This window comes from Myxocyprinus asiaticus, chromosome 7 (genome assembly GCF_019703515.2).
Source record: "Myxocyprinus asiaticus isolate MX2 ecotype Aquarium Trade chromosome 7, UBuf_Myxa_2, whole genome shotgun sequence".
Classification (NCBI taxonomy): Eukaryota; Metazoa; Chordata; class Actinopteri; order Cypriniformes; family Catostomidae; genus Myxocyprinus; species Myxocyprinus asiaticus.
The window spans coordinates 50,616,615-50,630,142 of record NC_059350.1 but is presented as its reverse complement, the minus strand read 5'-3'; the positions used below and the strand labels follow the sequence as shown (position 1 = coordinate 50,630,142).

Below are 13,528 nucleotides of genomic sequence, written 5' to 3'. Positions count from 1 at the left end.
CATGGCTGCCCCCATGATGTGCCCCTGCCCCATGTAGAATAAAAGAGCTTTAAAAAGGTTACTGATATGACTGAACTCTTCATTGCATGTAATTGCTTATGATTTTATACATATGTTTCAAAATTACTATTAATTTCTTTAGGAGTAAAATTTTTTGTGCACCTATAATGATTGATTTTTTTTTTCCTCAATTGCCTACAGTACTGTGCAAAAGTTTAAGCACTTGGGAAAAATGTTGCATAGTGAGGATGTATATGTTCAAATATAATGCCATAAATAGTTTTCATTTATCAATTAACGTCATACAAAGTCCAGTAAACATAAAAAAAGCTAAATCAATATTTGGTGTGACCACCTTTGCATTCAAAACAGCACCAATTCTCCTAGGTACACCTGGACACAGTTTTTCTTGGTTGTTGGCAGATAGGATGTTCCAAGCTTCTTGGAGAATTCACCATAGTTCTTCGATCTATTTAGGCTGTCTCAATTGCTTCTGTCTCTTCTTGTAATACCAGACTTACTCAATATTCAGTGGGGGGCTCTGTGAGGGCCATGCCATCTGTTGCAGGGCTCCCTGTTCTTCTGTTCTATTCTATTTGCAAAAGAAATGTTTGGGAGTCTAACGTGTATATTTCCTATTAACACAGTAAAGCTGAAAATATAAATAACCATCTTAAGAAAAATGTTTTTGTGAAGCATCTTATGTGCATAAGACTTCTGCACAGTACTGTACATTGAAACCCATTCTATTAGCAAAACAACCTAAATCATCCATTACCTAATTTTTTAAATGAGATTTATCACTTACATAAAAAAGTTCGTGGTTTCTATTGCCAAGCGCTTTCATCCAAAGCAACTTACAACACATTCAACATTTATATTTTATTGTCATGTTCCCTAGGAATCGAACCCATGACCTTGCTGTAGCTAGTGCCATGAATTGTAATTTTGCAATATATGTAGGAAATCAACTCACATTAAAATGAAGACTCAAGTCATATCAGTAACCTTATAAAAGCTGTTTTATTCTACATGGAGAGGGTCCTGCACATGGGGGCTGCCATGTTAGAATCACATGACCAGCCGAATACTACTCGCTTAATCTCATTAACTGTCCAGTTATTGGACACTTTCACTCATTGATTAAAGTAATCATGGCTGACTGTGAATACTACATTTCTACAATGGAATCTGAAACTGAAAACTACTGATTTTAAATTATGCTACATCCAAGCCGCTAGGTGTCACTGTAAGTCCAAGATGACACAAAGACAAAAGTTACTGAGTGCACCTTTAAACGTATAACATTTTTGTACTGGGATCTATATTCAGTGCAATAGTTTTGACAATTCTGAGATGAGGCTGTGTTGAATTGTTAATTTAGTTTGTATTGAGGGATTGAATTCATATTAAACATGGAACCAAGCTGAGAGAAGGAGAGAAATATTTTCAGCTGAGATAGAGAGGAACTGACCAGGAGAGTTCTGAGGGGAGGAGACTGGAGACCCACGCGGTGATTGACAGTAGCTGGGGTGCAGTAAGGCATGAGGTGGCACATATGACATCACTTCCTCTTCAAACAAGCTACAGGGGGGAAAGTGAAAAGATGAGATCTTTTAATAAGCTAAAAGAAGACAAGACACAAACATACATTGCAAAACAGCATGTTCTTAATCTTTGTCTTTCTGGTAAAAAAATATATACAAATCTTTAAGATAAATTCACCCGAAAGGACAAATCTGCATGTGTTCACTTGTTTTAAAGCATAATCCTTAGTAAATTTATCATTAAATTTCTTATTTTTAACAGCCATTTCTGCAGCGTAAACATCACCGAATTTATCGAAGAGCTACCTGAGCAAAATCACTAAGTCTGCATCACTGGAGAGTCGAGCTAAACCAGATGCTCCTTCATTACGAATGAACTGCACCTTCTCCCTGTGGAGAATTAACACATTGTTAATGTCATAAATTAAAGACAGGCACAGTAGCTATAAGATATAGAATAATAAAATAATAGAAAACAAAAATTACATTACTCACAATTAATATACTCATTAGTTAAAAATCAGTGTGTTATTGTGTTATCGTCTGTCTTTTTTACTCACCTGAGTGAATGATTTCTAATGAGCTCAGGCTGTCTTTCCTGAAGGATCTCAAAAATGTTCGGTTGCCGCAAAAATGTCACTATTTTCTCATTATAGGCTACAAAGAGAGAGGAACAAACCAGATAGATACTGTCAAATGAAGGCATATAATAATAAAATACTATTTTGTCAAATAGAACGCATAAGTAAATCATTTATATAAGCTGTGGAACCACTTAAAAAAATAGAAAATAAAAATAAACAAATATTTAAAAAGACAAACAAATCAAATTCTGTCTGAACAAGACTTACTGACTTTATAAATGAATGCTAAATTAACTGTAGACTGAAATGACTCACCAACAGGAACTAAATCTTGACACTGGTTGCGATTGGCTGTGAAGGTGTTGGAGGGGCGGGGCAGCACAGCAGGTCCAGCGTGCCGAGGGTCATCACCCACCTGAGCACAAACAAAACAGGAAATGACGATTATCTGTCACACAAGAAGAGGCCAATTTACTGCACAAATACTATACTTGAGTATGTATCAGCGGATTATGGAAATTCATATTAATGACAAGAAAACCCAAATGCTGATATTGTTGGTTATGTAACATTTACGTAAATTATACAAGTTTTTTTTAAGAGTTATGACATCTTCAAGAAGATTAATCAACATTTCAGTACAAATATTTTTAGACACTTTTGGATTCTTTCAAGAGTGCTACGGTAAAAAGGTTGAAATCAAAAGATTTTTGCACCAAATATTTTGTGACCATCTTTACAAAAACAGAATTGTTTATTTGGATTATTAAACTATTTGAACTATGGGGCCTTGGTAGCTCAGCGAATACTGACATTGACTACCACCCCTGGAGTCGCGAGTTCGAATCCAGGGCGTGCTGAGTGACTCCAGCCAGGTCTCCTAAGCAACCGAATTGGCCCGGTTGCTAGGGAGGGTAGAATCACATGGGGTAACCTCCTCGTGGTCACGATTAGTGATTCTTGCTCGCAATGGGGCGCCTGGTAAGTTGTGCGCGGATCGCGGAGAGTAGCATGAGCCTCCACATGCTGTGAGTCTCTGTTGTGTCATGCAAAGTGAGCCACGTGATAAGATGCGCGGATTGACTGTCTCAGAAGCGGAGGCAACTGAGACTTGTCCTCCGCCACCCGCATTGATGTGAGTAACCACGCCACCACGAGGACCTACTAAGTAGTGGGAATTGGGCTTTCCAAAATTGGGAGAAAAAGGGGATAAAATTTTTTTAAAAAAAACTAAAAAAAAAAACTATTTGTACTATTATTATTATTAAACTATTGAGCATTGGAGTATTTTATCATATGCTTTGCGACTAATGCCAACAATCAAGATCCATTCCCCATGGTAAAATAGTCATAAAGCACAGCCACCCGTGGCTTATTGCTGTATTATAATATTTGCACTTTAATCAAGAGTTCCTGTCCAATGAGAATATATTCATAGATCAAACTGTATGTCTCATAATTTTCCCAAAAATAGTGAATTATTAGGGCTTTTAAGAAGTTGTTTCAACTTCTGATTCTTTCACATAATTCACCACATATTTGATCCCTTGTGAATGCACTTTAAAGATGAAAGCTTCATTTGAGGGGACATGACATGCCTTTTTTTTATTATTATAATATGTTCCTTAAGGTTCACTTCTAATTTTAGTACAACTTTTTTATGTATATTTGTAAAACATGATCATTTTCCACCCTCATGCTGACCATCTGTCAGAAACACTTGGTTTTATTGCTGCTGCTCCTTTAAGACTTGACAGTAAATGTCCACTGTTATAACTGGCTCTCAGAGGCGGTCAGATGCAAATGTCTACCACAGTGGGACATCACAATGTGGAGGAAATAAAGTCAATTTAGCAGTTTGGTTTCAACAAATGCTCTTTTTGCAGCGAGGAGGAAGTTTTGAGTTTTGAAACTTACAGTATGTTTTTATAGTGCAATGACCTCTTTTAAGTCAAAAGGTCAAGGAAAATTTTATTCGTCATGTCATGACCCCTTTAAGGGCCATTTGATCAACCATCTGACAGTTGTTTTGCTCAAGCTGGGTGGTTTGTAAAACTTATTTCCCTGCCCATTTATTGCCTGAATGTTTATATATAAGCAGAGGTTGATTTTTATTTAAGCAAGCTCATTTGCATTTCCATGTTATGAAGGCACAGAGGATTTAAAGATTAGTAGAATGATATTTAGGCTCAATATGTTTACATGCATTCACATATGGCCCTCTGACAAAAACACTCACACAGGAGACTGGGCAGACTGCTGTAAAAAAAAAATTTTTTTTTTAAAAAGACACCGTTGCATGCTGGGATATGGCTGAGGCCAATGCTATGAAATGAATCAGCACATCTAACGAGTCCTGAGAGAGCAATTTGTTTTCCACGCGAGCAGGACGTAACAGAAAATAAGATAGCCTAATTAAAAATCCTGCTGAGACAATTTTGTGATTTGAAGATTTGAGACAGTTAAATGTCAAAATAAACATCACTGGAAAAATATCTGGTTACCTTCCCATGATTGGCTTTTTATTATTGGTTAAATGAAAGCTTACATTATGATTTAAATGAACAAGATTTGTACATTTTCTGAAAACACATTTATTATAGCTGAATTATAGCTTAAAAATAAATAAATAAATAAATAAATAAATCCTCTCTCAATCTCAATTCTTTTTGATAAACTTTTTTTTATTTTTTAAATCTAACAAGTTCAACGCATTTGCCATGGGAGCCTCTTTTAGGTGTGGCTGGGTACTGTAATGGGATTGTGGGCAAGTGAATGGGAAAGCTCACCAGATGCCGGGTGCTCACCTCCCCTGCACTGTGACTGCGCTGCCGGCTGAGGTGCTGTCGGTGGGCAAGAATGCTGCTGGGTCGGGCGCTCTGCAGCGGCAGTCGCGGGTCTATAAAGGTGGTCACCCTGCAGTTATGATCCACGAAGAAAGGCTGAGGAGAAGATACAGTAAAGTGACATGTGATTCTGAAAGCAGGAATGTGAAGTTCATATTTTTGTTAAAGCTGAAGTGTGTAATTTCTGCATCACGAAACGAAATTGTAAAAATAGTCAATAGTTTTCAAACAGATTATAAAAATCTTCTATTGTTTGACAAAGAGATAATTCCGCTCCAAACTGTCGGGTTTGACGAGACACTAAAACAAAAAGAGGAATGTTTTGATGGCGCAACAGTGTTAAGCTTTTAGGTGAAATCAACCTAAGAATGTACACAATACTTATAGTTGACGCTGCATATTAAAGGGATAGTTCACCCAAAATTGAGAATTCTCTCATCATTTACTCAAGCTCATGCCATCCCAGATGTGTATGACTTACTTTCTTCTGCTGAACACAAATTAAGATTTTTAGAAGAATATCTCAGCTCTGTAGGTCCATACAATGCAAGTGAATGGTGGCCAGAACTTTGAAGACAGAAAAAGCATATGATGGCAGCATAAAAGTAATCCATAAGACTCCAGTGGTTAAATCCATATCTTATATGATAGGAGTGGGTGAGAAACAGATACATTTTAAAGTCCTTTTTTACTATTAATCTCCACTTTCACTTCCACATCCTCCTCCTCTTGTTTTTGACGATTTGCATTATTTGCATATATAACCCCCTACTGGGCAGGGAGGAGATTTATAGCAATAAAGGACTTAAATATTGATATGTGTTTCACCCACACCTATCATATTTCTTCTGAAGATATGGATTTAACAACGTGAGTAGTATGGATTACTTTTATGCTGCCTTTATGCACTTTTTGGACCTTCAAAGTTCTGGCCACCATTCTTAAAATCTTAGTTTGTGTTCAGCAAAAGAAAGAAAGTCTTACACATCTGGGATGTCATTAGAGTAAATGAGAGAACTTTCATTTTTGGGTGGACTATCCCTTCAAACTGGGATACAATAATAACTTTTAACATAAAAAAAAAAATGACACACATCAGCTTTAAAGCACTTGCATGAATTCTTCAGTAAAAATGTTTATTTCAGCTGTAAAGTTGTCTGTATGCAGTATGTAATGCAGTATGTAATTATCAAGATTTCAAGCAGTAGTATGCTACATTGTTGTCAAATGACCTCACTACAGTGCATGTGTAATTCAGTGAGTGGCATCCAGTTATCATCTCAGAGATAAATACAGTTGCATTGTTGCCTACATTGCAATGAAGGATACAGTATCCCAGCACAGCTGTGCATTGTTTTATAATGCACATTCAGCATCAATATCTAGCAGAAAGACAGCATAGCTCAATGGTTCCAGACCTTGCCCGTGTGGTCATGTTTCATCTCCCAGCCCCGCGGGAGCTCCAGCTGTTTGTTGGCGAACATGTTGAGGAAGGCCACCAGGTCGCGGTTGTGCTGGTAGCGCTCAAAGTGATGCGCGTCCCGTCGCACTTTACTGATCATGTGCTTCAGACACGTGTTGCTTGTAAACATACGGTAGGCACTCTAAAAAACGAGAGAACAAAATTCAGTGTTTAATTCAACCGTCTGACGTATTATTTGTGATTTAAAAGGTAGTTAAGGTTCCAACTTCAGAAAAGTTCTGAATTGTTGGAATTCCACTTTTATAACAAAAGATGACTCATTACTGGTGTTGGGGTAACGTGCAGTACATCGTCAGGTTACTTTTTAAAAGTTACGAGTTAAGTAACAAGTTACTTTTTGAATTAACACCATAACACCTTTTTTGAGAATGTTACTTTTCTATTAATTGTAGTTATTTTCCAACAAATACCTTTGAAATCCTCCCTCTTCCCAACGCAAAAGTAAATAATGCAACATAATGCTAACAATTTAATGTAATTAATTAATTTATTGACTAACGTTACTTTTAAAAGTAATGTTCCCCAACAAAAAAAAAAATTCTGAATGAATCTTTAAGAACTTAGTGAAGGACTCTTATTTTTCTGGCATGTTTTACCACAAATCTCCATCAAGGGACTGGAAAAATGTAGGCTTGTGGGTAATAATTGAACAACAGTGTGAGTAACGAATGAGCTTGGAGACTAACAGGGTTAGAATGCAGTACGGAGAAAAAGTCCGGGCTGGTGAGAAACTTGGCGCTTGGGGACTGAAGCAGCAAAGACAGACGGGAGCGAGAGCTAGTGGGCCCAACGACACCATCCCGACGGTACTCTGAAAGAGACAACAACTTAAAGAGTGTACATGTTTGTATTTGTGTGCAACCTTTTAGGTGCTATTGGTTTAAAGGGATAGTTCACCCAAAAATGAAAATTATCTCACCATTTACTCACACTCATGCCATCCCAGATATGTATGACTTTGTTTCTTCTGCTAAACACAAACGAAGATGTTTAGAAGGATATTTCGGCTCTGTAGATCCAGATACAGTTGAAGTCAGCAGTTTACATACTCCTTAGCCAAATACATTTAAACTCAGTTTTTCACAATTCCTGACATTTAATCGTAGAAAACATTCCCTGTCTTAGGTCAGTTAGGATCACTACTTTATTTTAAGGCTGTGAAATGTCAGAATAAAATGAGAAAGAATGATTTATTTCAGCTTTTATTTCTTTCATCACATTGCCAGTGGGTCAGAAGTTTACATACACTTTGTTAGTATTTGGTAGCATTGCCTTTAAATTGTTTAACTTGGGTGAAACGTTTTGGGTAGCCTTCCACAAGATTCTCACAATAAGTTGCTGGAATTTTGGCCCATTCCTCCAGACAGAACTGGTGTAACTGAGTCAGGTTTGTAGGCCTCCTTGCTCGCACACGCTTTTTCAGTTCTGCCCACAAATTTTCTATCAGATTGAGGTCAGGGCTTTGTGATGGCCACTCCAATACCTTGACTTTGTTGTCCTTAAGCCATTTTGCCCAACTCTGAAGGTATGTTTGGGGTCATTATCCATTTGGAAGACCCATTTGCGACCAAGCTTTAACTTCCTGGCTAATGTCTTGAGATGTTGTTTCAATATATATCCACATAATTTTCCTTCCTCATGATGCCATCTATTTTGTGAAGTGCACCAGTCCCTCCTGCAGCAAAGCACCTCCACAACATGATGCTGCAACCCCCATGCTTCACAGTTGGGATGGTGTTCTTCAGCTTGCAAGCCAAACCCTTTTTCCTCCAAACATAACGATGGTCATTATGGCCAAAAAGTTCCATTTTTGTTTCATCAGACCAGAGGACATTTCTCCAAAAAGTACGATATTTGTCCCCATGTGCAAACTGTATGGATTTTGTATGGCAGTTTTGGAGCACTGGCTTCTTCCTTGCTGAGCAGCCTTTCAAGTTATGTCGATATAGGACTCGTTTTACTGTGGATATAGATACTTGTCTACCTGTTTCCTCCAGCATCTTCACAAGGTCCTATGCTGTTGTTCTGAGATTGATTTGCACTTTTCGCACCAAACTACATTCATCTCTAGGAGACAGAATGCGTCTCCTTCCTGAGCAATATGATGGCTGCGTGGTCCCATGGTGTTTATACTTGCGTACTGTTGTTTGTGCAGATGAACGTGGTACCTTCAGGCATTTGGAAATTGCTCCCAAGGATGAACCAGACTTGTGGAGGTCCACAATTTTTTTTCTGCGACACTGAGTTTGAAGGTAGGCCTTAAAATACATCCACAGGTACACCTCCAATTTAGTACACCTCCTATCAGAAGATAATTGGCTAATTGTCTAAAGTCTTGACATCATTTTCTGGAATTTTCCAAGCTGCTTAAAGGCACAGTTCACTTAGTGTATGTAAACTTCTGACACACTGGAATTGTGATATAGTCAATTAAAAGTGAAACAATCTGTCTGTAAACAATTGTTGGAAAATGACTTGAGTCATGCACGAAGTAGATGTCCTAAACGACTTGCCAAAACTATAGTTTGCTAATATGAAATCTGTGGAGTGGTTAAAAAATTAGTTTTAATGACTTCAACCTAAGTGTATGCAAACTTCTGACTTCAACTGCAATGCAAGTGAATGGTGACCAGAACTTTGAAGCTCCAAAAAGCACATAAAGGCAGCATTAAAGTAATCCAAAAGACTTAAGTGGTTAAATCCATATCTTCTGAAGCAATATGATAGGTGTGGGTGAGAAACAGATCAATATTTAAGTCCTTTTTTTACTATAAATTCTCCCCCTTGCAAGCAGGTGGCGATATGCATGAAGAATGCAAATTGGCAAAAACAGAAGAATGTGAAAGTAAAAAGTGGAGATTTATAGTAAAAAAAAAAAAGACTTAAATATTGATGTGTTTCTCATCCACACCTATCATATTGCTTCTGAAGATTTAACCACTGGAGTAGTGTGGATTAAGTTTATGCTGCCTTTATATGCTTTTTAGACCTTCAAAGTTCTGGCCACAATTAACTTGCATTATATGGACCTACAGAGCTGACATATTCTTCTAGAAATCTTTGTCTGTTTTCAGCAGAAGAAACAAAGTCATACACATCTGGGATGGCATGAGGGTGAGTAGATTATTATAAAATTGTCATTTTTGGGTGGACTATCCCTTTAACTATACAAGACTTTTCAGTATAAGCAAATAGAGTGAAGAAGCACTGAAGTTATAAATTGTAATTCTAGAATGCTGTGCATGTGTGTGTATGCGAGAGTACCAGGTATGGAGTGATGCAGCAAGTCAGTATCATCTGAAGGCATCTCCGCAGCTTGCTCATCTGTCCTCTCATTGGTTATCGTTCTTCGAATACTCTGATACCTAAACAAAACAAAACAACACATGTTAATGGGAGAAAGCATGATTTACCTTATATCTGTATCTCTACCACTATACTTTGTTACATTTATTGCTATATTTATTCTTTTTATGTCATACTTTATTACTTTATCCTTCATAATTACTCATATTTAATTGCTGTTAAATTCATTGATTGCTATTTTTAGTTTATTTTGCAATGTTTATTATAAATTGAATTGCAAGTTGCATAAAAGAAAATAAATTAATAAATAATAATAATTTAAATAACATTGTAAATTTATTTAAAAATGATTGTATTTGATTTATTTGTAATACATTTAATTTATTTTAATAACAAATAAAATAAATGATACAATAATAATAATATAATATATGTAATCATTAATTTAATTGAATTTCAATTTTGCACTCACAATTTATAATTTTTTTTGCTAATATTTAATACATGTCCCCATTTTTATTTTGCTGCATGTTACTTATTTTACTACTTATGTTGTACTATTTTTATGCTATGCTGCAGTTGCTTTGGTTATATAAATGCTGTTTTTGTCACTGCAAAAAGCACATTTAATTGAATAAAATTGAGAGAGAGAGAGAGAGAGATGTTATGAGCCAGACAATGACAGACCAGATTTGGTAGCAGTGGTGACTGCTGGGTGAAATTTTAAAAGAACTGTTTTTCCACATGAGCGAGGATTAACAAATAACATTTCATACTCAAATAAATTCCAAGGTATGATATCTTAAGACTCTCCTTTTATCAGTACTCACTCCAATCCCAGCTCATTTCATGTCATCTTGACAGATATCTGCCTATGTAAGCACATGTGTATGAACATGTCTAACAGCTGTGGGTGTTTGTGTCAGTGGGACTGACCTTCGGTTAAGCTGCTCCATCTGTTGAATGGAGTTGGACCTCTGAAGAACCTGAGGTGCAGGTGGGGCGGTGGGGCGCTGCCAGGTCGTGGTTCTGTTCACATGATCAACATAGAAAATCCTCCCGTGGCTGTCAATACGAGCTTCCCAGTCTACAACACACACATCCTAATGACAACCTTAAAGGGGTCATCCTCTAGTTTTATTTAATTTTTTCCCCAAAGTCCACTTATCGTGTTAGTTAGATTTCTTTAATCAAAAACAACATAATTTCGTTTTATTATGAACATTTTCTACCCTCTCTCTGACTCACAATTAAACAGCTGATTTTGCTGCTGTGCCATAAAGACTTCTATATGTAAATGTTATGAAAAAGAGCAAGAAAAATCCTGTTTTCCAGAACATGAATACCTTTAAAAGTGTATTAATTGTCTTATAATGAATGCCATTAATAATAAATCATTTATAATTATTGAGAACAAACACACAAAAACAAACAAGTGTCTCACTTGGCGGAAGAGGTTCATCCACTCTCTGGTAGCGGCTGATGTCATGACGCACTGAAGGGAGGGAGCGCATTGGTTGATGGCCGTTCACTTGAGCACTGGCCCCTACACAAGAGCAAAAAAAAAAAAAAAATGAGTTATTAATGTTGTGAATATAAATACATTTATGTAGCATACTAACTGCAGCAATTACATAATGAAACTCAAGTTTTTTTATCTTGATTTACTAGTCACACAGACATTTTATTAGGGGTTCAAAGGAGCTCATTCATGGCGGTTTGTCTAATTTGCACAAAATTAGTTATGTACTGTATTATTTAAAGACACTCCAGACCAATGATGAATTTTGATTCATCAAATTGTTTATCAAATACAAGCCAATACAACTTTAGGCCATGGCCCATTTTGACAAATTGGCCTATATCTCTTGATTGCAAAGTCCAATCGGCATGGAATTTGGTACACTTCAACAACAGGACATTTTAAGGATGAATGCCTATTTTTGTCAAATTCTGCCAATTTATAACTGAAAAACGCTAATTTGATTAAGGCAAATCAACGAAAATAGCTACCAACAGCCAATCAATTTTCAGCTGTGAATGGCCAATTATCACACAATTGTGAATGCATGTATAAGGTGTCAACAAAAAGCAGTAAACCAAAACTAGTGGAAAAAAAGCTAAAATGTGACACTAAAATAGTTGAATTTACAATTTTGCTTATTTAGGTCGCTTGAACCCCAATGATTGTTGCTTATGGTTATGTTTAGTAATTATTTGAATATTACAAAAATAAATTATTTATTCATTATAATATAATACATTTTAACAAAAACTAATTTTTCCCAACTATTTATGGGCTTTTAGACATTAATGTGCAGGAAGATGGATGCAGGTTTGATGTCTGAATTGGAAAAAAATGTGAACAATTTTTCTCATAAAATTCTCCTATTTCTTGAACTCATTTGCTTTATAAATAACATGTATCGTCACACAGGTTACCTGTCTCTCCATCTGTTACCATGGCAGCTTGTGCTGAGTCAACTGCCCTCCTCACTTCATTGGTTGATTCCATCCCTTCAGACTGTGATGCATTCCCTGATGGCTGTAAACTCTGCCTCCTCTGCCAGATTTCTCCGTCTTCCTCCTCCCCATTGGCCGCCTCGTTAGAACTCCCCTGCTCTGATTGCCTGGCTGCAGTGGCCCCGCCTCCTACAGTAGCTACATTATTTGCAGCTGCTGACGTCTCAGAGGCCTCTGAAGATACAACAACTTCTTCCCTGGTTGCTGCGTTGGGTCCAACTCCCTCTTCATCCTGTTATAAATGTATTTATTGTAATGATAAAAAGTAAGGACTATGAATCCATGTAATATCAGACTATGTAGTTATATTAAAGGATTAAGCCGCTTGATGCGTTAGGTTACAGTGATTTTACTAAGTTGAAGGGCTGTTGTTAGACTAAACATTGCACTTTTACTATATTTGCATTACATTGGATTTCATCTGCACTTACTGGGTGACATAATCCAGCACATAAATGCATCAAAACCCACTGTTTAAGTAAGCTTTTACATATTATTTATCAATTCCCAGTTTTTATTATAGCGTACAGTAGGTATTCAACCAGAATAGGCTTTCTACCACTGCAATCACCATGTGAATTAGTCATTCGCAGCTCTAAACCATTAAGGGGTGCTCTAACCATAGAATTTCAACAGGCCAGAACTGAACACCTCACAGTTTGTGGCAGTAATTCTCGTTAAGCTTGTTTTGCCAACCACCATAAAATACCAAGAAGAAAAGAAGAAACAGAAGAACAAACATAAGTTCACCACCACAACATTGATTTGCTGGAGGGACGTTGCAATGGAGACGCATGATAAACACTTTCCTGCAACATTCAGCGTTCACGAGGACGCCCACGCATCGGAAAGTTATTTGTTTACATTTCATTAATTCACGCTCCATTAGAGATAATTATCATTTGTGAGTATTTCTACATATAAACTCTACACAGATGTTATGAGCGAGCATCATTAGGCAGCATATTCAAACAATTCTAACTTTCAAAAACTCTGAGCCTGTTCATTATTCTAACCCAAACAGGCTAGCCCATATTTTCTATTTTTAAACAGGGTTATCAAATGTGAATTAATTAATTTATATGTATATCACTGTATCATTTGTTATATTCTCCTGACAATAAAAATGAACAAATTATAAAACGGGTTAACGCTGGTAATTAAATGCATTGATGTCGTTGTTTTTTCAGTAGGGCTAAAAAATACAATTATGAATGTTTACAATGTATTTTAATTTAG

The 13,528-nt window shown here is 36.6% G+C and overlaps 1 protein-coding gene across 2 annotated transcripts in view; it reads right to left on the bottom strand.

Annotated features, from left to right (window-relative positions):
* hecw2b (HECT, C2 and WW domain containing E3 ubiquitin protein ligase 2b) overlaps positions 1 to 13,528 on the bottom strand; it is a 94,334-nt gene that overhangs the window by 22,124 nt on the left and 58,682 nt on the right. Inside the window, exons 10-20 of one of the 2 annotated variants that reach the window (XM_051702767.1) lie at positions 12,209 to 12,521; positions 11,211 to 11,312; positions 10,703 to 10,853; positions 9,725 to 9,825; positions 7,147 to 7,271; positions 6,396 to 6,581; positions 4,921 to 5,073; positions 2,447 to 2,546; positions 2,108 to 2,204; positions 1,854 to 1,937; positions 1,475 to 1,584 (exon numbers count right to left, since the gene is read on the bottom strand). In XM_051702767.1, the coding sequence (XP_051558727.1) occupies positions 1,475 to 1,584; positions 1,854 to 1,937; positions 2,108 to 2,204; positions 2,447 to 2,546; positions 4,921 to 5,073; positions 6,396 to 6,581; positions 7,147 to 7,271; positions 9,725 to 9,825; positions 10,703 to 10,853; positions 11,211 to 11,312; positions 12,209 to 12,521 (1,522 nt within the window). The remainder of the gene's footprint in view (positions 1 to 1,474; positions 1,585 to 1,853; positions 1,938 to 2,107; positions 2,205 to 2,446; positions 2,547 to 4,920; positions 5,074 to 6,395; positions 6,582 to 7,146; positions 7,272 to 9,724; positions 9,826 to 10,702; positions 10,854 to 11,210; positions 11,313 to 12,208; positions 12,522 to 13,528) is intronic. The other variant, XM_051702769.1, reaches the window with a different exon arrangement.